The sequence below is a fragment of the Chanodichthys erythropterus genome, chromosome 13 (genome assembly GCF_024489055.1).
Source record: "Chanodichthys erythropterus isolate Z2021 chromosome 13, ASM2448905v1, whole genome shotgun sequence".
NCBI lineage: Eukaryota > Metazoa > Chordata > Actinopteri > Cypriniformes > Xenocyprididae > Chanodichthys > Chanodichthys erythropterus.
This window is the reverse complement of record NC_090233.1, coordinates 53,167,313-53,192,732: the sequence shown is the minus strand read 5'-3', so window position 1 is coordinate 53,192,732 and position 25,420 is coordinate 53,167,313. Positions and strand designations below refer to the sequence as shown.

The following is a 25,420-nucleotide window of genomic DNA, read 5'->3' as shown; positions in this document are numbered from 1 at the left end:
CTGTTGGATTGATGTTATGACATTCTGGCATCTTGTTTCTGGCATTTTTGTTAGACCATAGATGCATCATGCAAGTTTATTTCAGCTACTGCATTCAACAAATGATAACAATTAATAATAGACAGTTTAAAAGCATTGCAAAATACAAAGGAAACCAAAAGTAAAACCAAAAGGTTTATATACAGGTGAGCTCAGCGCCATGAGTTAAGTTGAAACAGAAAGTTCAGATCACACCCTTGAGATTAGTGCTTAAATCTGCGTTAACAGGTAAGAATTATGTTTGAATTATCTTACAAAACTGCTCAAAGATAACTTTAACCCATTTTGACATGGATAGTCTTGAGAAATGGTTGCTTTGCTGTTTATAATGTTGATTCATTTAAACACTAAACCGGTAAAACAAGAAGAATTAACCCTCTGGAGTATGAGTTGTTTTCTGGGCCCTGGAGGTGTTTGACATTCCCTGACATTTGTGGTTTTCTGTTACTTATAACATTTTCATGGCTGAAGTCTGTTTACACTGTATTCAGCACAAACTCTGCTACAATAATATATGAGCAGCATGTATGTAAAAGTTTGTAGTTTTAAGAAAATGACACTTTTTGTGAAAAAAATAAGACACTGAAATAAGGCCATAAGACCAATACTGAATATACTGAAAGAATTTTTGCTTCAAAACAATGTGAAAATCAGCATATCAACTCATTCACAAAAGTAATATATAGATTTCAAATTTGTAGTAGGTAGTGTTTATTGTCTACCTGAGGAGAAATTTGTTTTGAAGGGAACTGCTGCAAACATCAACAAACAAAACATATAACATACAACATTAACAACCAACCTACTCCTATAATCCTGCATCATAAAAGCAATACTATTAAATTTTTAAAAGTGGTAACTTTCTAAAAACATCTCTCATGTCTGTGTGGCAAGTATTTGCTGGTTATTTAGTTCATTTTTGAAACACGTTTCAGAAATAAGTTGACAGACACTAAGATCCTGTTTTTATTTATTTTTTTTATTTTACAAAAGCACAAAGTTTTGTTGTTATTGTGAGTGTATACAAATAAAGGTAGAAAAAAGTGAAGGTGTTGTTAAAAAAAAAAAGTGAGGTGCTATCGCCGGTGCTATCTTAAAGGTGCTCTGAGCGATGTCGCGCGTTTTTAGGCCAAAACATTTTTTGTCACATACAGCAAACATTTCCTCACTATCTGCTAGCTGCCTGTCCCCTGAACACACTGTAAAAAAAAAAGCGGTCTCTGTAGTCTGTTTTGTTTGACAACACTTCGAACGTCAACAGAAAGTTACTCCACCCAGGATTGCTTAGAGCACCTTTAATGTTTAAAATGTTAACAGGGTTTTGAAAGTACATTACAATAGTGTTATTATTTTTAGTAAATTGTAAAAATTAAGATTTGATGATCAGTGAATCGGCACCACAAGGTTGAAATGGAGACTAGTTACTTTGACTAGAACAAGAATATGATTTAGTGACTGACCATCATACAGTATATGTTTCAGGTGTTTATTTATTTATTTTTAATTCAATGCATCAATTCATGCCATTTTTGGTTAAACTATCCAGAAGATGTCTTGAGTTTTTGCATTGTATTGCTTGATTATAGTAAACTTTCCTCCAGTAAGTGACATTTACTGTATTATGTACCTGCGCTAACCTTTCTTTACAGAAATCAGTGAAGATTTGACAAGATCTACGCCAAAATGCAATCCCTTAGCCTGTTTTGGATTGTGGCCATCAGCGTGATAGCGTGTTTCTTCTTCGTTATAATATCATTCACTAGGTAAGGAATATTAAATAGTGAGGAAATTTCACAAATGGACTTATTGCACAGGTGGCAACCTATCGCAGCACCACGCTTGAATTTACTGAACTTCTGTGACTCACTCTTTCACAAATGTTTGTAGAAGCAGATTGCATGCCTAGGCGCTTGATTTTGTACACCTGTGTCAATGGAAGTGATTGGATTACAATGATTTGGAGGGGTGTATATACCTACGTGCATACATGCTCAGCTTTAGATAATTTCTCCCTTATACTTTATAAAAAACATTATTACTGTGTATACTGTTTTCTTTTTTCATCAGTGTTAAAAAGGAGGAAAGTGTTGGGACAGTGGTTGGAATAGACCTTGGGACGACCTACTCCTGGTGAGAATGAGTTTGATTTCATAATAAAAAAAATTTAACACTCGTAAAGGCAAAGGTAAAGGCGTCACCGGCCTCGCACCATTCCCTCATGGCTCTCACCCTCCCTGCTAGTCACAACATACATGCACACACACTATATATGCTTACATGCATTCATGCTCAGCTTTAGATCATTTCTCTCTAATACTCTATAATAAACATTATTACTGTGTACTTATACTGTTTTCTTTTTTTCATCAGTGTTGGAGTGTTCAAGAACGGTCGTGTCGAGATCATCGCCAATGACCAGGGAAACCGCATCACTCCATCATATGTGGCCTTCACCACTGAAGGAGAGCGTCTCATTGGAGACGCTGCGAAGAACCAGCTGACCTCCAACCCTGAGAACACCGTCTTTAATGTCAAGCGGTTGATCGGCCGCACATGGGGCGACTCCACCGTGCAGCAGGACATTAAATACTTTCCCTTTAAGGTACGTCCGTCTGTGAACCTGTATTGTGCCAGAGCTCTGCATCCATTTGTCTTTGATGGGTGATAAACACCTGCTTTGTCTCTTCCAGGTTATTGAGAAGAACAACAAACCTCTCATCCAGCTGAATACTGGATCAGGCCAATGGAAGACTTTTGCCCCTGAGGAAATCTCTGCAATGGTTCTGACTAAGATGAAGGAAACTGCAGAGGCTTACCTGGGACAGAAGGTAAAGTTTTGGTTTCAGCACACAGGAAACATTGAGGCCAACAGCTGCTGTCAGTGAAACTCCATCTAATTCAGTTCTGCTCTTTTTAAAGGTCACACATGCTGTGGTCACTGTGCCCGCTTATTTCAACGATGCCCAGCGCCAGGCCACCAAAGACGCAGCAACCATCGCTGGTCTGAAGGTCATGAGGATCATCAACGAGCCGTAAGAACCTTGTTATGTTTGCTTTGTTGTAAACCAGATCGTTCTCATTAAAGAACGGTTCTCATTAGTGTTACAAATTATTTGCTCTTATCATAAGATCGTGGTTATATCTCTCTATTAGTGTTACTAGATCTCAGTGTGTTACAGTACAGAGGGGATCAGAGACACAGGTAAAGGTTAATGGTGTTTAGTGAGACAACCAGAGCAAAGCAGGTGAGTGAAGACAGACTGAGTTCGTGATCGTGGATTGACTGGAGTAATGATACTTGTTTCCTTAGAAGTCTTGGATGGCGGATGATCTTGGGAGCTGACAACACACTGAGACACTCACAGGAGACAGGAGAACACGGAGGATCTAGGAAGCACACTGGAGACAGGTAAGTAGCAGTTTGAGGAGTGCGTAAGGTAAGCATACTTGTAATTTTGCATTAACGAGAGTGAGTAACTGTGAGTGTCTCTTATAGTACTGATTAGATGAGTGAGGAGCCTGGCATGTCTGTGACATCTCATATTTGTGAGATGATAATATGCTGATTTAGTTACTGCCTTTACATGGCTACTGAAACTCAGGTCTGACTCCAAAATCACACCAAGATTCCTGACTTGATTTTTAGTTGTTTGACCCCTAGTGTGAAGGTACGTGTTCACTTTGGACTGACGGAGGGAATTCTGGGCGTACTCGGCCCAGTCCAGGAACTGGCTCCAGGAGTTCTGGTGGCCATGACAGAAGGTACGCAGGAAACGGCCAATCTCCTGTATCTTCAGCTCCATCTGCCCATTCATCTGGGGATAGTATCCAGAGGAGAGGCAAATGGTCACATCTAGGAGTTTGAAGAAGGATTTCCAGACATGGGATGTGAATTGAGTTCCTCTGTCAGATACAATATCCTCGGGCAATCCAAAGTATCTGAATACATGATTGAAGATGAGTTCTGCCGTATCCATAGCCGTTGGAAGTCCTGGACTTGGAGAATATGTCCACTACAACCGTAACGCAAGTGCGTCCATTGGAAACTGGGAGATCCGTGATGAAATCTACTCCTAGATGTGACCACAGGTGAGTTGGAACGGGCAGAGGTTGTAGTTTCCCGGAGGGAAGATGACGAGGGCTCTTGGATATGGCACATTCCCTGCACCCCTTTATGTACCTCCTGACATCTGCTGCCATGTTGGGCCACCAGAAGCACTGTTTTAACAACGAGAGGGTTTCATTGACCCCTGGGTGGCCAGTGCCCAGTGATGAATGAGTGGAGTGGATGAGGGGAATGCGTCCTGTCTGTTGGATGTATTGCAAACATTGGGGGCAACCCGGCGGGGTGTTGGTGGAGGCATTGGACTCAGTGTCTCCTCTGACCAGGTTATGGGACTGACTATGAGATTCTCTGGAAGAATGGGCTCTGGATCCTCAGTATTTTCCTCGGGACAGTGGATACGTGACAGAGCATCTGCTTTGACATTCTTGGAACCAGGACGATAGGAAATGGTAAAGTTGAATTGAGTAAAGAACAGAGCCCATCTTGCTTGTTCTTATGATCCGTTAAAACCAGAAAGGGATGATGGGCTCCTTCGAGCCAATGCCTCCACTCCTCCAGGGCGAGCTTGATGGCAAGGAGCTCCCAGTTGCCGATGTCATAATTAACCTCCGCCGGGTTGAGTTTGCGGGAGAAGAAGGCACATGGATGGAGTCTACTTGGTTTCCCCTGCTGTTGGGATAAGACCGCTCCCACTCCTGTGGTAGCTGCATCTACCTCGACCACGAAGGGAAGTTCTGGATCAGGATGTACGAGGAGGGGAGCGGTTGTGAAGGCGGTCTTGAGGTCTTCGAAAGCTCTCTTTGATGCCAGATCCCAGGACAGAGACTTGGGCTTGCCACGGAGTAGGTTGGTGAGTGGAGAAGTGACGGTACTCTATCCTTTTATGAATTTTCGGTAAAAGTTGGCGAATCCTAGGAATCTTTGCAGTTCTTTCACAGTAGTAGGAAGAGGCCAATCCTTGATTGCAGAAACCTTCCTCTCGTCCATGCGGACGCCACTGTGGTCGATGTTATATTCCAAGAACTGCACTGAGGGCTGATGGAATGTGCATTTCTCTGCTTTCAGGAACAGGTTATAGTCCCTCAGGCATTGGAAGACCTCCACAACATGCTGGTAATGTTCAGCCAGGCTCCGGAAATAGATAAGGGTATCGTCGATGTAGACGATCACAAACCTGTACAGGAACTCCAGGAGCACCTCGTGCATGAAGTCCTGAAATACGGAGGGGGCATTGATGAGTCCATAGGGCATGACGCAGTACTCATAGTGTCCAGTAGGGGTCACAAAGGCCGACTTCCATTCATCCCCCTCACGTATTCGGATGAGGTTATAAGCACTCCAGAGGTCCAACTTGGTGAACACAGTGGCGCCACGGAGATGTTCCAGCGCTGATGGGACGAAAGGAAGAGGGTATCTGAACTTGACTGTTATTTTATTTAAGGCTCTGTAGTCAATGCAGGGCCACAAGCCTCTGTCCTTCTTGGCAACAAAGAAGAAGCTTGATGCAGCAGGGGAAGTAGACGGGCGGATGTAACTTTGTGAAAGAGCCTCATTGATGTATTCCTCCATGGCCTTCTCCTCTGGGATGGAAAAGGAATAAATCTTTCCTCTGGGCACTGGCTCACCGGGAATGAGATCTATGGCACAGTCCCATGGCCGATGGGGAGGCAGCTTGGAGGCCTTCTTCGGACAGAAGACGTCACTGAAGTGGGAATAACAGTCAGGAATATCTGTGGTGCGTTTCTCCAGTGGACTCTCAATGGAAGTGACACAAACTTGAATCTTCTTAGAACTTGGATGACTTGGAACATGACGTGGAACTGAACTGGGAACAGGACTTTGAACAGGAACTTCAGGAAAACATTGGTTAGCCCACTTCAGGACATCTCCTGTACGCCAGGAGATGATCGGGTCATGCTGCTCTAACCATGGGCGCCCCAGAATCACGTCAGATGTAGAATCCTCTAGAACCAGCAGATGAACCTTTTCTTGATGCAGAACACTGCTCTGTAGTTTCAAAGAGGACGTCCTGTTACTGAGTGGATCTGGTAGACTTTCGGCGAACTGATGGTCTTGAGGTTGAGCTGGCGACAGAGGGCTCCGGAGATGAAATTTCCAGCTGACCCAGAGTCGCTGAAGGCGTTGACTGGAATACAGACATTAAAGGCAGGGTAGGCAAAAAATTGTTCCAAATTTGTTTAAATTTTCTATATATATCCATGCATAATTAAAATGTAAGAACTCTGATAAAAACAGTATAAAAATCGAGTGACTCTAGACCGTTTAATCTGTATTAAACACAGCTCATTATTTCCATCCGGGACGAAACATAGGATTGGCTTAGGCGACTGTCACTCTCTCGCAACCATGGCAACCACCCTTTTGACACACATGACCTGCCCACTTTCGCGCACACGTTTCATTTGGGAAATTCAAGAGGCATGGATCCTAGGAATACCAAAACAATGGCAGAGAAACAGCAAGCAAAATTCACAGTACCGGCCTATGCAGTTAGTAAAGGCAAACCAGGCAAAAAAAGGAAGACAGTAACAGTACACGAAAAGGCAATGAACAAAAAGTCTTTGGATAAACAAAGAAATAAAACGCGAGTTAATATCGGCGTGGCTCTCCAGCGATGGCGAGAACTGAGAGCAGGATTGTGCACAGTTTGCACGCATGCATCAATCGGCATTTATCATATATGCATCATATAACAGTGGCAGGTCCCGAGGCAGGCGCATATAACCACGGAAGGTCCCGAGGCAGGCGCATATAACCACGGAAGGTCCCGAGGCAGGCGCATATAACCACGGAAGGTCCCGAGGCAAGCGCATATAACCACGGAAGGTCCCGAGACAGGCGCATATAACCACGGAAGGTCCCGAGGCAGGCGCATATAACCACGGAAGGTCCCGAGGCAAGCGCATATAACCACGGAAGGTCCCGAGGCAGGCGCATATAACCACGGAAGGTCCCGAGGCAGGCGCATATAACCACGGAAGGTCCCGAGGCATGCGCATATAACCACGGAAGGTCCCGAGGCAGGCGCATATAACCACGGAAGGTCCCGAGGCAGGCGCATATAACCACGGAAGGTCCCGAGGCAGGCGCATATAACCACGGAAGGTCCCGAGGCAGGCGCATATAACCACGGAAGGTCCCGAGGCAGGCGCGCATAACCGCGGCAGGTCCAGTGGCAGCTCCCCCTGCCACGCAAAGATTTTACTCCCTCTCAACTGAGGGAACTCAAGGGGCTGAAAAGTGAATCCTTGATGGCTTTATTTCTGCTGGACAGGTAAATCTTTCTTTTTGTATTTTGATCATACATATTTTTTTGTTTATTTGTTCATGAAGCATGTGTCATTAGCACACGTAGCTGCGTAATATAGCTAACATAACATTACTCAGCGAGCCGTAGTAGAGACGATAAATAATCTATAGGCCTAGCTCAAGATGATAGCTATAGTGTTGAATTGTGCATAATTTTGCTTTAGATAACTAAATACATGTTTAACAGATAGTAGGCCTAACGTTACTCCGCATCTAGGAACTTTTCTTAGAACTATATTTACCCTCTGTCTAACTCTTACCATGTTCACCTGTAAGTTTACCTGCACTTTTTTTTTCACCTTTGTGTTGTTTTTATATTCTCTACCTATGTTAACTGATGTCTTTATCTTGTATCTGTGTGTGTCGTACACACTTTGTTGTATGTGTGTGTTATTATTTTGTGTCTGCAATGCAGTTGTGAGCTGATATTTGAGTGTATGTTACTCTGTTTATCTGTAGAACAACGTATATGTTATGAATCTTACACGAAATTCATCTTCATCACAGTGTAAATGATGGTAATGGAAAAACGTGTATCATGCAACCTGTTTTTAGCTTTGCCTTATAGATAACTAGCTCGTTAGCGAATCAAAAAATATATATTTTAAACTTTACCAATATCAATATGCTAGCTTGATAGTGAGTACTAAAATACATCTTGTTTGTTTATCTTCATAATTATAAAGTTATTTTTATTACATGTGATTCTGACATGATGTCACTACATGCACTGTGCTCCTTCCTCTCCGCTGGTCTCAGGTAAATAATGCGTCTTCCAGCTCAGTGGTCGGAGTCGCGCGTTCATGCGTTTTGGGGGCGTGGCTTTGGAAGGAGCCCAGAAGGGAGGGGGTGGAGTGAATGGAAATAATGAGCTGTCTTTAAAACAGTCGTGAGAGGTCTACAGACACTCGATTTTTATACTTTCTTTTTCAGAGTACTTACATTTTAATTATGTATTGATATATAAATAAAGTTTAAACAAATTTTGAAAAAAAGTTTTTTTATACATTTTTTGCCTACCCTGCCTTTAAGGTTGGCAATAACAGTGAGTGGATTCTTATGATTCAACGAAGAAAGAATGACACTCACCATAGCCGATACTGGATGAGTGGGGCATTCAGCTCTGAAATGCCCAGGATGACCACAGTATAAACAAAGACCCTGGGTCAGCCTCCTCTGTCGCACAGCAGGTGAAAGACGGGATCTGTCGATTTGCATTTCATTGCTGGCTGGTTCTGGGGAGCTGACTGATTCAGGCTGGCGGAGGATAGGTGGGAAGAGTTGCTGGTTTTGGTGCTCTTCAATGCACAGCTGCATACGAGTGGCGAATCTTATTGAAAGCTGGATGAACGTCCTGATGGTATCCTCGTATGCAGCGAGATGCAACCGCATACGTGGATCCAATCCTTGATGATACCAGGAGGGCCAGGATGAGGGCTTGATCGTTCCAACCACTCAGAACCTCACAGGGTTCTGAACTGTAAAGCATAATCGGAGACAGACAATGAACTTTGTTTCAAATTACATAGTCTCTCACCAATGGACGAGTCCCACGCTGGTTTTCCAAAAACTTCCTTGAAGTGACTTATGAAACTTGATAGACTTTAGCTCTGTCATTGGGATACATGTGCGGCTGCATCTCCAAAACCAGCAAACATTGCAGGATGAATCCGTTGCAATCCTGCCAGAGAAGGGCGCCGGTCTGGCCATGGGACTGGTGATCACAGATGGTGAAGGAGTTGCAGTGTGGAATGGGGAAGTGCTCGCTGGTGGTGTTGGCATGGGTGAACTGGTGAAAGTGCGTCGAAGTGCTGTTACCAGGTCTTCAAACGGATCCGAAGTGCTCATCGTGGTTGCTCATGCGATGTAAGGTCCGGTCTTCTGTTACAGTACAGAGGGGATCGGAGACACAGGTAAAGGTTAATGGTGTTTATTGAGCAGGTGAGTGAAGACAGACTGAGTTTGTGATCGTGGATTGACTGGAGTAATGATACTTGTTTCCTTAGTCTTGGATGGCGGATTATCTTGGGAGCTGACAACACACTGAGACACTCACAGGAGACAGGAGAACACGGAGGATCTAGGAAGCACACTGGAGACAGGTAAGTAGCAGTTTGAGGAGTCCGTAAGGTGAGCATACGTGTAAGTTTGCATTAACGAGACTGGACAATGACTGTGTGGCTGTGTCTCTTATAGTGCTGATGATTGGAATGGTGATGAGTGTCAGGTGTGCGTGATCAGAACTCTGGTGAGGGAGTGCATCGTGATTGGATGAGTGAGGAGCCTGGCGTGTCTGTGAAAATTATTTTGGCATTAGTGGAATTGCTTTGGCATGGTTCAAATCTTACTTATCTGACCGTTATCAGTTTGTAGTAGTAAGCGAAGAGATGTCATATTGATCACAAGTTCAATATGGAGCACCACAAGGCTTAGTACTAGGACAGTTGCTTTTCACTGTGTACATGCTACCCTTGGGAGATATTAAAATTTAACGGAATGCATAGCTAATATAAAAATTGGATGACCAGTAATTTCCTACTACTAAATTCAGAAAAAAACAGATTCTAATTTTTGGACCAAAAACTTTTTCACGTAATAACTTAGAATACTGTCTAACATTAGGTTAAAATTGGGTCAATTTGGATAAGGGGACAAACCATGGGGAAATTTTGAGCTGTAGTGCATGGTTAAGATATCTCTGGATTACAGTCAGGATACTTTCCAAAGGGGAAATTTGAACTGTGTTGCATAGATAAGATATCTCCGGAAGGGGGATTAGGGCTGTGTGGCGCAGTTTGAGGTGTCTTGGCAAAAGAGGAGATCGAAACTTTGTTTATCATCTTGAAGTGCCTTAACAGGTTGCTAGACAGCGGTCCTGTCATGTGAGGTTTAGATCCACTCTGATGGACAACAACAACAAAAAACTCCCTAAGACTTCCTAGCTCTTCTATCCAAATAGCAAAATTCTCTGTTTTTACTGTTATTTCTTATATTTTATTTTTATCATTCTTCTTTATATAAAGCACTTTGAATTACCATTGTGTATGATATGTTCTATACAAATAAAATTGCCTTGCCTAACACTTGATGTATGTAAAATGCAGCAGCTAGAGTTGTTACTAGAACCAGGAAGTATGACCATATTAGCATTGGCTTCCTGTTAAACACTGTATAGATCTTTTTAAATTTTGCTAATTACTTACAAAGCACTAAATGGTTTAGGTCCCCAGTACCTGAGTGAGCTCTTAATAATAATAATAATAATATAATAATAAACTTTATTTTATATAGTGCCTTTAAAAGGATATTCTCAAAGCGCTTTACACATAGTACAAAGTTAAAAAACAGTCAATACAAAATAAGAAGAGAAATAAAAATACAGATTACATATAAGCAAGTCTAAAGAAATAAGTTAAGAGAAACTTTAAAAACACTAAGAGAGTTTGCATGTCTAATATCATAGGGGAGAGAGTTCCAGAGTTTGGGAGCAAAGGAAGAGAATTGCCCTGTCACCCATAGAGCGCATGCAAGTAGTGGGAACGGTCAGGAGGCCTAACTCCGAAGAACGGAGCTCACGCCTGGGAGTGTAAACTGTTAAAAGCTCAAATAAATAGTGTGGGGCTAAGCCATGTAAGGTCTTATAAGTCAATATGAGAATTTTAAAATCTATACGAAACCTGACAGGAAGCCAATGTAGGGACTCCAAGATAGGAGTGATATGCTCTCGAGTTCTTGTCCTTGTTAGGATTCTGGCAGCTGAGTTTTGAACATATTGGAGTTTATTGAGGGTATTTTTCGATACTCCAGCAAGTAGGGCATTGCAATAACCACTGCGCGAAAAAATAAATGTATTGATCAGTTTTTCTGCAACATTAAAAGAAAGCATACGACGAAGCCTTGCAAATATGTTTTAACTGTATTCTGTACATGTGGATCAAATGTAAGATGAGAATCAAATATCACCCCCAGATTCTTTAATTTTGTTTGAAACTCCAGGACAAAGCCATCAACATTGAGTGAAGGAGTACCAGCTTTGCGTATTTGATGGATAGAGCCAAGCAGCATGACCTCAGTCTTATCACTGTTAAGACAGAGAACATTTTTTGACATCCATATTTTAATCTCCGCAGTGTTCGAGAAACGCCACTGCAGTGTGATCTTCGGGTTTTGAGTGAATGTAAATTTGAGTGTCATCTGCATAAAAGTGATACTTAAGACCAAGAGATTGCAAAAGATGACCAAGGGGAAAAATATAAATACTAAAGAGTACAGGACTCAAAATAGATCCCTGGGGCACCCCAAATTTGACTGAGCCAATGTTAGACTTGTGCCCACCCATGGAAACAAACTGCCTACGGTCAGTGAGGTAGGACTTAAACCAGTCAAGAGCAGTATCAGTGATGCCAAACACAGATTCCATACGAGAGAATAAAACAGAATGATCAAAAGTGTCAAAGGCAGCACTGAGATCGAGAAGGATTAAAATTGACAGGCAGCCAGAATCCGCAGCAAGTAACAAGTCATTAGTAACCTTCACTAAGGCTGTTTCTGTGCTGTGAAATTTACGGAAACCAGACTGAAGGGGCTCAAACAAATTATTTATTGTTAAATGAGCATACAACTGTACATTCCATAATTTTCGCTAAAAAAGGAAGATTAGAAATCGGACGATAATTGTGTAAATTGTCAAGATCAACGTTCAGCTTTTTAGGTACCAGAGTAACAGCAGCTATTTTAAAAGCTGCTGGTACAACCCCTGAGCAAAGAGAGTCATAGACAATGCTCAGCACCACATCGCCTAAACAAGGAAAGCATGCTTTGAACAAACAAGTAGGAAGTGGGTCAGCTATGGAGGTGGTAGCCTTCATTTGTGAAACTTCTTTGCCCAGAGAGGTTAAATCAAGTATAGAGAAGTTTGAGAGAGGAGAACCAGAAAAGTGAAGGGTACAGAAAGCAGAGTCATTGATCACAGCAGTGTGACTCAAACTACTACGAGCCTTCTCAATCTTAGAACTGAAGAAATCAAGAAACCTATCACAAAGGTCAGCTGCAATGGGTGTATGGGAGGAATTGTCACCTTTTAAAAGTTTCTTAATGGCATGAAACAATTGTCTGGGTTTGCTCTGGTTATTAACAATAATCTGAGAAAAGTACTGGGACCTAGCAGAAGCAATCTCAGCCTTATATTTATTTATGTTGTCCTTCCAAGCATGATGATGAACATTCATACCAGAGAGACGCCACCTTCATTCCATCTTATGACACATTGCCTTCATGGAACGCAGCTCATCATTATACCAAGGGGCAGAGCGAACATATGAAACAGAGCGAGATTTCATAGGTGCGAATGAATCTAAACCAGACAAAAGAACTGAGTTTAACACAGAGTCTTTGTCCTCCAAAGGGTCAGTAAAAGAAAAACACATTAAAGAGGACTCAGTAAAAGCAGAGAAATTCCCTTTGTTTGCCATGTATATATACCCTTTGTTCTCCTGCAGTGTTTGTCTGTCTTCATCTATGTATAATGTGTGGAATATGTATTCTGGTATTAACTCCTGAGTGGAGGATGACGTCACCAGACCCACTTCAACACCACTAGAGACCAGCCATCCATCGCCTATGACTGAACCGACAGAGATGTTGCCTGTGCCCACCGCAGACCGTGGAGACCGGCCTGCCGCATTTGATGAGCCCGAACCGAGGAAGAAGTTGAAGGAAGTCATCGCCCTGGAGCCCGTACCACACCAAAATTTCTGGCCAGGTGTTTGAGTGTTAGTGGAGATTGCTGTCTTGGAGGATAGCCCTGCCCTCACTCCCACCGCTATGAGTGAGTTGAGCCTGGCCTCTGGAGGATATATGGAGGAACCTTTTTGAGGAGGATTTGATAGACTGGTTTTAAATAGAACACCTTTGGGATGAATTAGAGCAGAGACTGTAAGCCAGGCCTTCTCGCCAACATCACTGCCAGAAGAATGGTCAAAAATTCAAATAAACACACTCCTAAACCTTGTGGAAAGCCTTTCCATAAGAGTTAAAGCTGATATATATATATATATATATATATATATATATATATATATATATATATATATATATATATATATATATATATATATATATATATATATATATATATCTTCTTTTAGTTAAAAGTTTAGTAATTTTTTTTCACTTTAAAAAAAATTAAACATTTTCAAGTTAACTATACAAATTTGAAATGTTGTGTTGTAATCTTTTAAATATTTAGATATAAATATAGTTAAAACATTTATTAAATTTCAAGTAACAAATGGTTTTTTAGTTCTCATTAATTTTAACCCTGATGGACGTCTCATTGCTCTTCACAGACCTGCCGCCGCCATTGCTTACGGTCTGGACAAGAAAGACGGCAAGAAGAACATCCTGGTGATCGATCTGGGTGGCGGCACCTTCGACGTGTCCCTGCTGAACATCAACAACGGCATGTTCGAGGTGGTGGCCACCAACGGAGACACTCACCTGGGTGGGGTAGATTTCGACCAGCGTGTCATAGAGCACTTCATCAAGCTGTACAAGAAGAAAACCGGGAAGGACGTGCGCAAGAACAACCGTGCCGTGCAGAAGCTGCGCCGTGAGGTGGAGAGGGCCAAGAGTGTGCTGTCCGACCAGCACCTGGCACACATTGAGATTGAGTCTTTCTTTGAGGGCGAAGACTTCTCTGAAACTCTGACCCGAGCCAAGTTTGAGGAGCTCAACATGGTGAGAGCAGACACATCTGTAGCATTAACAGAAACTAAAACTTAAAAAAAAAAAAAAGAAAAACTGAAATAAGTCTAAGCTTTCTCATCTCATATTATTTTATTTTTTTTTAAATTTCCTTTTTGTTTTATTCATTTTTATTTAGGTGCTAAATTACTAAAACTAAAATAAAAATTAAAAAGTAAATACAAATATTATATATATATACACTCTGATTATCTCTTCATCATGGCACCTGTTAGGGGGTGGGATATATTTAGGCAGAAAGTGATTTCGTCCTCAAATTTGATGTGTTAGAAGCAGGAAAAATGGGCAAGCGTAAGGATTTTAACGGGTTTGATAGACTGCGAGCCAGGCCTTCTCGTCCAACATCACTGCCTGACCTCACAAATGCACTTAGAAGAATGGTCAGAATACAGTGCACTGCAGTTTGTTGCGTATGGAGCTGCATAGCCACAGACCAGTCAGTGTGCCCATGCTGACCCCTGTCCACCACCAAAGGCACCAACAGTGGGCACGTGGGATGTGGGATCTGTAGGATGTGCTGAACAAACAAGTCCGATCCATGGAGACCCAACTCACAACTTATAGGACTTTGCTAACATCTTGGTGCCAGATCCTCCTTTTGCTGCCAAAACAGCCCTGACCCGTTGAGGCATGGACTCCACTAGACTCCTGAGGGTGTGCTGTGGTGGAGCCTCCATGAAAAATGCGGATTTTTTTTTTGTGATTGTTGCGGGCAAAAATCCTTGATTTTGCGACATGTTTTCTTAAAAAATGCGATGGAATATGCAGGATATTTTTGCAATTTTATGTGATGAAATTGCGGGAAATTGCAAAAACTGCGGTTTTATGAAAAAGCGTTTTCATGTTTTCACTAGGCTACTACCTTAATGTAAAGAGTCATTTCTTATTACTTCCTATGATCAGCAAGCAAAATAAATCACAGAATATTTAAGTTCTCATTCTGTTTTATTTCAGACCTTAGACACATTAATTAGTTCTGTAGCTTTACAAAAGGAATATTCAACTATTTAACTTTAAAAATGAACAAATAAAATATAAAAAAATAAAATGTGTCCTTCCTGTTTTACAGAAATACAAAATACAGTTTTTTACAGACGCTAGGACACATTTCTCAATACTTAGGTCACTTTTGCAAAACTCTTCACACAGTGAGCACAACAGAAGTCTATGTGGGCTAAACTGAGGATCAATTATCATTGCTTTGGCACAAAATGCATTCAATGACTACATCTCTCAAATTTCATGGATTAATTTTCTTACTCAGACACAACAACTGCCAAAACTCTTTGTACGTACAGGCCAATTTGCACATGCTTACATACTGTTTTCAAAACTGTTAAACTTATGTTCAAAACAATAACATCATACAAAACTGAATAAGACAGCAATTTGCTACATTCCTACAGTAATATTTTAATAAAATATATTTTAAATCTTAAAATTAAATGCTATAAAAACAATTGAATTGTATCTGTATCAGTGGATGGGGTGTATACAAATTCTTGTATTTTGGAATTATAAAAAATTATAAAAATAAATAAACGACATAAAATATTGACAAATTCTGCATCATGTCTGATTCATTCCAGTAACATATATTGCAGTGAATTATAAACAGAGATGTGTCCTTGTTTTACACAAGAAAACATTGTATAATGCTACATGTTGTTAGTGTTTTTCAGGTAATTGTTTTGTGGGTGACAAAGTGTGTTTGTCGGCTGTCAACCTTTGCTAGTGTTCTGAAAGAATAAGTTGATTTGAGACCTGAATACAGTGTTTTGGTAGTTGTAGTGCATTTTGAATGTGAAATTAACTGTTTTGCCAAGATGAAAGTTGGTTAGGAGAACTGTGTGAAGAGTTTTGCAAAAGTGACCTAAGTATTGAGAAATGTGTCCTAGCGTCTGTAAAAAACTGTAATTTGCCCCTCTGTCATGTAACACACCGGGAAACTGCTTCATGCGGTCTTTTGCGCTTATTTTTGTTGGCAAATGAGAATGATTTGTGTTCTTCATCATGGTTTCACCCTGGTTTCGGTTTCACTGCGGGTTTGTAGATTATGTTCACGTCGCATAATTACGTCACTTCAAAAAAGTTCCCATGGCAAGAGGGGGAAATAATGGCACTTTACTTGTGTGAAGTAAACGCAACATTTTTAAACTTTCTGCTAAGATATATGTGACTTTTTTGCAACGAAAATAGAGATTATGAAATCATTCTAGCCCCGCATATTTTGCTTGCTGAAATCGGCAATTTATGTGGCGAAAGTGCGGCGTATTTGAAAAAATGAGACCCCCGCATAAATATGCTGACTTTGGCTGATTATGCATTAAATCAGGCGATCCCATAATCGCGTTTTTCTGGAGGGACTGTATATATATACACATATATACACCGATCAGGCATAACATTATTAGCACTGACAGGTGAAGTGAATAACACTGATTATCTCTATCATCACGGCACCTGTTGCAAGTGAACATTTAGTTCTCAAAGTTGATGTGTTAGAATTGGGAAAAATTGGCAAGTGTATGGATTTGAAGGAGGTTGACAAATTGTGATGGCTACACGTCTGGGTCAGAGCATCTCTAAAACTGCGGCTCTTGTGGGGTGTTCCCGGTCTGCAGTGGTCAGTATCTATCAAAAGTGCTCCAAGGAAGGAACAGTGGTGAACCGGAGACAGGGTCATGGGTGAAGACTCATTGATGCACTTGGGGAGCGAAGGCTGGACCGTGTGGTCCGATCCAACAGACGAGCTCCTGTAGCTCAAACTGCTCCAGAAGTTAATGCTAGTTCTGATAGAAAGGTGTCAGAATACACAGTGCATCAGTTTGTTGCGTATGGAGCTGCATAGCTGCAGACCAGTCAGGGTGCCCATGCTGACCCCTGTCTACTGCCAAAAGAGCCAACAGTGGACACGAGAGCATTAGAACTGGACCACTGAGCAATGGAAGAAGGTGGCCTGGTCTGATGAATCAGGTTTTCTTTTACATCACACGGATGGCTGGGTACCTGTGCGTCACTTACCTGGTGAACACATGGTACCAGGATGCACTATGGGAAGAAAGCAAGCCGGCGGAGGCAGTGTGATGCTTTGGCAATGTTCTGCTGGGAAACCTTGGGTCCTGCCATCCATGTGGATGTTACTTTGACACGTACCACCTACCTAAGCAATACCTAGTGGATTTTGTTTTCAAGCACTCAAGTCATTCGCATATGCACTGTTCTTCTTATGCTTTTTTATGTTGTGACTGACTGTGTTCATCATCTAACTGCATTAACCAAACCACGGCATCCGTATCTTATGATTCAGGATGAATAAACGTGTAGTTACACCCCAAATTAATACGTAATATTTTATTAATTATAAAATAACCCATGTTTTTTTACATTTTCCCTTGCAGGATTTGTTCCGCTCCACTATGAAACAAGTGCAGAAGGCTCTGAAAGATGCTAACCTGGAGAGGTCTGACATTGATGAGATCATCTTGGTCGGCAGCTCCACTCGAATCCCCAAGATCCAGCAGCTGGTGAAAGAGCTTTTCAATGGCAAAGAGCTTTCTAAAGGAATCAACCCCAAAGAGGCCGTGACATACGGAGCCGCCGTTCAGGCTGGAGTTCTGTCCGGAGAAGAGGGCACTGGTAAGTTCTTATCCACATCAAGAAGCTCTGAATGAAGGACAATTAATCAATTACAACTTAGGCTTCCAGAGGTTATAATAACAAAATGATAAATGGGTTAAAATTATTATTTTGCTGTAGTCCATTTCACAATGAAGCTCTTGTTTAGTTTTTGCATTATAAATCCATTGCACCACTTCTCACTTTACAGTAGTGACTTTCACCCTCCTTAAATGTTTAATAGCCTTCAGTAGGGTGTATAGAAGTGCACTAAAACTTTAGTGCAACATACTTTGATCTCAATTATTTTGATTTAGGGTACATTTACATGACAACGATGTACTAAAAGAATAAAAGGGTAAAAATGATTGTATTCGGCTGCCTAACCAGTAGATGGCGATGTCACTTTGTAAAGAAACACTACGCACCTATAGACTGAACATGTAACATACATCACAGTTTTGACAAATTCGCATTTTTGTGGTGATGGTATTGTTTTCAAAAACTTGCACTTTGAATCCTGTTTTTTAAAAGTTTGTGCTTTTAGGCTCCCAAAATGCCATTTTTGTGTATATAAATGGCCAAAACACATAGCGCGAGTTCCCTTGAAAGGGAACATTTTGTGTAATTGCTATGGTAATCGCTATGGGAACGCATCTGCGTGATGTTGTTGTGAAGCACATATGAAATCTGTCCAATAGGGAGACGGAACGTCATAGGCGGGTGCCTACCCGAAAACACACTCATTCAGCTTCTGTTTCAGCATAGGTGTGATCTTGTCTGTCTATTATCAGTTATTATGGCGAGTAAAACATTCAGGAAGTGTGTTCATCCCTGCCTTCAATTTATTATGGAGGAGATACACATGAAATGTGCATTGCTTGCTTGGGAGTGCAGCATGGCCTAGCAGCTCTCAAGGGAACTGCCTTTGTGCATTGTGAGCAGGTACCACTGAGAACGCTGCGCTCCCGCCGAGCTCTCTTTGAGGAGAGTGGCTCGGTTCGCATTCCTCAGGGCTTGGGTCCCACTTCTGCCGAGGCAAGGCGGCACTTCATGTCCTGGGGATCGCAAATGGATGTAGCAGAGGGGTTTGAGATGAGCCCAGCCCTACCTCGGCCCTCACCTGCTGCATCTAACGTGTCAAGTCAGAGTCAGGAAGCATGCGTTGCAGTTTCTTACGCTCCGGTTGACTGGATTCTGTTGACTGGACTGGGTTTGGTTCTAGTTCTGAGGAGCTGAATGTTGTCAGTGTGACAACGGGGGAAACTGAAGACTCGCTACTATGTATGGTTCTCGTATGGTTGGTACTATGAGTATGGTTCTCGGCCCTGATGTCCTTGCTAAATGGCTCTCCGATTGAGATTCAGATCAGGAAGGACCTTCTCTCCCAGGCGAGCGTGTCGATCCTTCACCCTCCCCCGGAGTTATGGAAGATGTTGGCTTGGCCTCTGAAGGGGCCCAGCTCATAAGCTCCGGTCTCTCAACTGAGGTTGTTGAGACCATTCTCCAATCCAGAGCTCCCTCCACAAGGAAACTTTATTCCCTGAAGTGGAAATTATTCACTTCATGTGGAGAAAGTCTGATCAACTCTTGTTGTGTGTTTCGGGTCACCTAGAATTGCTGACAAATGCATTGTTCTATTTGTTTAATGGTACTGTGAAGAAAGTACTATCCGATCTGATATCCATAAATTATATCCCACATCATTTAAAGATACACTTTATACTCTAATACTATTGTTTAACATGAAAACTAACCCACTACAGTCATTTCTACACTTCTACACTAGTAACACATACATGTAACAAGCACTACGTGCCCACCACTGTCTGTCAGTGGATCACCAGCTTCCTGACAGACAGGCAGCAGCTACTGAGGCTGGGAAAATTCTCATCCAGCACCCTCACCATCAGCACCGGCGCCCCTCAGGGCTGTGTTCTCTCCCCACTGCTCTTTTCCCTGTACACCAACGACTGCACCTCTAAAGACCCCTCTGTCAAGCTCCTGAAGTTTGCGGATGACACCACACTGATCGGCCTCATCCAGGACGGTGACGAGTCTGCTTACAGACTGGAGGTTGAACAGCTGGCTGTCTGGTGCAGTCTTAACAACCTGGAGCTCAACACGCTCAAGATAATGGAGATGACCGTGGACTTCAGGAGAAACCCCCCAATACATTCATATTTGCAGGTACAATCATATTTGTGCATACAGTCTTCATGCATGTCTCCGTGTGTGTGTCTGTGTGTGCGTGTATTTTCTCTTTTATTGCTGTTTGGAATGCGGGCCTGGCTCGTAGTAACCCGATCCGAGGTGTCCGCATCCCCTTTGAAGTCGCGAAGGAAATGTTCAGGAATCTATTGAAATAGTCATAAAAAGAGTCTCGTGATCCATTAGTGTCCGCCAGGCCGGAGCCAATGTGAGATTTACAAACCAAAGTTTCCTGAATTGAGGCTTAAACGCAGTTTATGGCGGGATCTGCTCATTTTCGAAACTGTGCAGACCCTACAAGGCCATCTCACTGGCTTATGACTCGGCTGGTCAGCCTTCACCATTGGCTGTTAGAGCCCACTCTACAAGGAGCATGGCTGCCTCCAAGGCTTTTATTTCGTGTGTGTCCCTAACAAGACGTTTGTGATGCGGCAGGCTGGTCCTCACCGCACACATTCATAAAGTTTTATGAGTTAGACCTCGGCTCCACTCCAAGGTCGCAGGTGATACTATGAGTTGTGCACCCCGGCTTCACACGAACTGTCACTTGCTCATATGGTGACATTGGGATTGTCATTCCCATAGCGATTATGCAGCATGAGTTCCCTTGAAAGGGAACGTCTCCGGTTACGTATGTAACCTCAGTTCCCTGAATAAGGAACGAGACGCAGCGTATCCCTGCTATACCCCCGGGATGCCCATAAGTGCCTTGCTTCAGAATTCAGATGCTGAATGAGTGTGTTTACAGGTAGGCTTTATAGTTCCTGGTCAGTGACGTCACCCGCCTATGATGTTCCGTCTCCCTTTTTTTTTTTTTATTAAAGTTCAAAAATTCATTGTTTCCAAAGTTAACGACTGTGTTAAATCGTGATCTCAATACTGACCAAAACCATCTTGATTATGATTTTGCCTCAGTCAATGTAGTGAACAGCACATTCCAGGGCCCCGTTTATGGCCGGCCCCTCTCTGTCAGTAACAACGGACAAAGGTTTGCTACATTTTGATTGGATCTTGGTGGACTAACACAAACAAAATGTCCAACGCCATCAGATAAAGATGAAAGGACAACATCCAGACACCTCTTAGAGGGCAAGAAGACGACCGTTTCTACCAAGCCTGGAAAGGACAGGACTTCTCATTGGTCCATATGCAGTTTCTGCCCTTCACCCATCAAAAGACTACTTCCTAAGGTTGGCCACAGACATAAAAATGTTCGCCATAAAAATTCCTCAGGACCTTAGCAGCAATGGGTGAAACAAAGAGAGATCACAAAGATCCATCCAAATCCATTCAAAACTATGTTTGAAAACCTTAGAACTCATGCAAACTACACATCCATTTCATACTTATTCACAGAAATAAGTATTCTCAGTAACTATTTGTAGTGCAACTTCTGACATAAATTCAGCTGTTAATGTACAATTGAATGACAGTTCAATCTTTTCCCATCATTTTTAGTCTCTATTTGTTTAGAATATTGCCAAAGGTATTCTGGTGGTGGCTTGGAAAGTGAGAAATGCATTGGTAAACTTTAGAGACACTGTAAAGACTTCCAACTTCTTGCTTCATGCAAATGAGTTCCACAGGGGAAAGGTGTTTGTCTCACATGTGTGTGTCCCCTCAGATGCCAGCAGCCAATCACAGCACTAGAATGGAGAAGCACCAAATAGCAATCTCCTCCTCAGAAAGGGATAAAAGGTACCCTTTCAACAGACACTCCTTGCTCTGAGTCTGTCTGGCACGGGGATAGAATTGAACAGATACACCGTTCTGGGTCTCAACTCTGTAAGGAGTGAGACATTAACAGATATACCATTTGAAGTCTGCCCTTCAAAAGGGGGAAGACATAACAGATATACCGTTCTGAGTCTGCCATTCAAAGGGGAAAGACACAACAGATACACTGTATTGAGTCTCTCATTGGGTGAGACACAACAGATACACGGTTCTGAGTCTCCCATCGGGTGAGACAACAGATAAACTGTTCTGAGTCTGTTCTGTACGGGGATAGACAGTGATGGATACATTCTTGTTCTGAGCCTCTGGTTCATCCAAAGAGACAACAACAGATCCCATGATCTGAGTCCACAGCTTGTGAGGCAGCAACAGAGATGGCCACGTTCTGAGCCTCCGGCATGTGAGAAAAGAGACTTTAACAAACACTACATTCAGAGTTTCTGTCCAGTGAGACAGTAACAGAATATGCAACAAGGTTAAACTTAAGCTCAGGAGAGCAAACCTTCACTCCAAGGTACCTTCGTCTGCGTGTTCCAGATTGTTAAGGACCTTCTGCACCAACACCAGGACCTCATCTGCGTGTTCCAGATTTTAGGACCCTTTGGTGCTCCGGGAGATCAGCATCCCACAGAGTTTTGTGTTCAAGACTGTTGAAACAGATTCTAGCTTCTCTCCCCACTGCATTGTCACCAAGCACAACCAGTGGAAGACGTCACCGTCATCGGACTCAACCACATGGAACGTAAATATCACTTAACCAAACCTCTTTCCAGAGACCTTGGCATTGTTGTATATTATCAGTATATAATTTCCTAATTCCCATTAGATGTAATATAGCTGATGTTAGTTAATAATAACCTTTCATTTATTTGTTTAGTGCATAATAAGGTCCTCCAACTTATTATTTTCAGAGAAACAGTTTATCTTTCCATAAGATAATTTAACTCTTCCATAGCCACACTCAACTTAAATCACTTGTATTCTATGCATCTTATGCACTTTATTCCTCTATCATTCATGGTATTCATTTAGTAGTTGTTAGTTACTCTTGTTGATCTTTTTGTTAATAAAATTTGTTTTATTACACTTGTGTCTTCCTTGTGCTGATAATACAGAAGAGGCTCCACAAGTTAGCAATATCACAAATCTTTCAAATAAATCAGCTGACCACTTTACATTAATTCTAAATGAAAGAAAAGCCCCTGTTGAGACTGTTCCATACTGCCAAGGTAAAAAACCTTGACTGGTGCCCTGAGCTAGGAAAAAAACAGGCGGGGGTGAGTGGATGTAATCATAAAAATCACTACATCAACCTTTTTTTGTGTAATGATTTAATGACTGAATCCTGTTGATCAGAGTGCCTGGTACTTCTGGACGTGTGCCCTTTTACCCTTGGTGTTGAGATCAATGGAGGAGAGATGAGGAAGTTTATTTCCAGGAACACCGCCGTGCCCATAGAGAAATCCCAGCCCTTCACTACCAGCTCTGACTACCAGTCAACCGTAACCATCAAAGTTTATGAAGGTGAGCCAAAGATTTTAGCATCAAAACCGACTGTATCTTACTGAATTACACTTGAAATGGCCATGGTAGCTGACATTGTAGAAAGTCACAAACATGCATATGTTTTGCCACACCTTAGGCTGTTTCATAAGCCATCTTTAATCTTTAGAATAGATTCATTTTTAGTTCTCATGGTCTTTCTGCCCGTTTCCAGGTGAGCATCCCCTGACAAAGGATAACCATCTTCTGGGAACCTTTGACCTGACTGGTATCCTTCCTGCACCACGTGGCATCCCTGAGATCGAGGTCAACTTTCAGATCGATGTGAACGGCATCCTCCACGTCATGGCAGAGGACAAAGGCACGAGAAACAGGAAGACAATCACTATCACCCATAACCGCCTGACACCCAAAGACATCGAGAGCATGGTGAACGATGCAGAAAATTTTGCCAAAGATGACAAGAAGCTGAAGGAGCGCATTGACGCCCACAACGAGCTGGAGAACTACGCCTACTCTCTGAAGAACCAGATCAGCAACAAGAAGAAGCTCGACGGCAAGCTGTCGTACGAAGATAAAGAAGCCAACGAGAAGGCGGTCGTGGAGAAGATCGAGTGGTTGGAGTCTCATCAGGAAGCAGAACTCGAAGACTTCCAGGCCAAGAAAAAGGAGCTGGAGGAGGTTGTGCAGCCCATCGTGAGCAAGCTGTACGATAGCGTGGATGGCCCACGACCAGAAGAGAGCGACGAGCAGGGCGAAAAGGACGAGTTGTAGATCGTCCATTGACTCTGTTGATGCCCTCGCCTCTCTAGAAGTGGCACTGGAGTACATATTGAAAATTTTAGTATAAACTGGGCGACCGTAAAGCAATGAATGTCTTCTGGAAAAACTTGTGGGGTGCATTAAAGAATTGAATTTGTTTTCTTATTTTCACTCTGGTGGAGATTTAGTCAGCCTGGTTTGAGGCTCGATGCTGTTATTCTAAGGCAGTTCTGGGAGGGAGGGAGGGAGGGAGGGAGGGAGGGAGTTCAGGGGTTCCGGGTACATTTCTATGTGACATGCAAAAAGTTATTTTAAACAATTAACCCTTAAAGGGTTAGTTCACCCAAAAATGAAAATTCTGTCATTTATTACTTACCCTCATGCCGTTTCACACCCGTAAGATCTTCATTCATCTTCGGAACACAAAGATATTTTAGTTGAAACTTGTCAGAACTTTCATTTTTGGGTGAACTAACCCTTTAATGGGTCCCTGTGGTCAATCTGACCCTGCTGACAGTTTCCTTCGTTTTTAAAAAGTGTTCCCTTCATCTCAGGGGCATGAAACTCTGTGACTTTTCCTAAATAATCTATCTAAACATGCACAAAAAAAATCTGGGCTTGATTTGGTTGTTCTAAAGGTGTGTAAAAAAAAAAAAATCACTGATTTAGTCCCTCTGGGTCAGATTGACCCCACATTGAAAATGAATGTGAAAATTAAAGAAAAATTATTATTTTTTTTTTTCATTTCATTTGTCAAAATAAATAAATCCAGTATAATGTTCAACATTTCCATAAAGGTCTGGTCCTAGACCATAAACACAAAGTGGAACAAACTTTCTATCTCTCTCACACACACACACACACACACACACACACACACACGCACACACACACACACACACACACGTGCGTGACTGCAACAGAGAGCATTTTTATAGATATTAGCAAATAAAATCAACAAAACTGGCCTGAATATGAAAAAGTTAACATGTAAATAAAGGTCTGGTCCTTGACCATAAACACAAAGTTGAATGTTCACACACACACACACACACACACACACACACACACACACACACACACACACACACACACACACACACACACACAGTTCCTATTGACCTCTATTGGATATATGTGGTCATTGCACTTTCTTTCTTTAACTATAATTCCTAAAGATTTTTCAACAACCTCTAGATGGTAGTATTCTATCCCTAACACATAGAGCAATGTCCAAATACAATTTAGATTTAATTAAGTTAATCTTTAAAGTGATTGTGCAGTAAATAGGTAAAAAAAAAATACTAAATATCCACAAAAACACAGCATAAATGCATAGATGAGAAGTAAATAAAAAAATGAGATATAGTTTATCATATAAAAAAAAAA

The 25,420-nt window shown here is 42.0% G+C and overlaps 1 protein-coding gene across 1 annotated transcript; it reads left to right on the top strand.

The window, feature by feature from the left end:
- The first annotated feature begins 208 nt into the window (after positions 1-208).
- LOC137033596 (endoplasmic reticulum chaperone BiP-like) lies at positions 209-24,115 on the top strand. Its single transcript, XM_067405609.1, has 10 exons — positions 209-267; positions 1,689-1,802; positions 2,107-2,169; positions 2,410-2,641; positions 2,730-2,867; positions 2,959-3,071; positions 13,783-14,173; positions 17,602-17,839; positions 23,123-23,290; positions 23,484-24,115. Exons 2-10 carry the CDS (start codon positions 1,723-1,725, stop codon positions 24,041-24,043), a joined length of 1,983 nt encoding a protein of 660 aa, XP_067261710.1. The 5' UTR covers positions 209-267; positions 1,689-1,722; the 3' UTR covers positions 24,044-24,115.
- The last annotated feature ends 1,305 nt before the right edge of the window (positions 24,116-25,420 follow it).

Excerpts from the sequence above, each read along its gene's own strand:
- LOC137033596 (XM_067405609.1), top strand. The coding sequence starts at position 1,723 with ATGCAATCCCTTAGCCTGTTTTGGATTGTGGCCATCAGCGTGATAGCG. Across the intron at positions 3,072-13,782 it reads ATGAGGATCATCAACGAGCC|ACCTGCCGCCGCCATTGCTT; the intron begins GTAAGAACCTTG and ends TGCTCTTCACAG. Across the intron at positions 17,840-23,122 it reads GTCCGGAGAAGAGGGCACTG|AGTGCCTGGTACTTCTGGAC; the intron begins GTAAGTTCTTAT and ends CCTGTTGATCAG.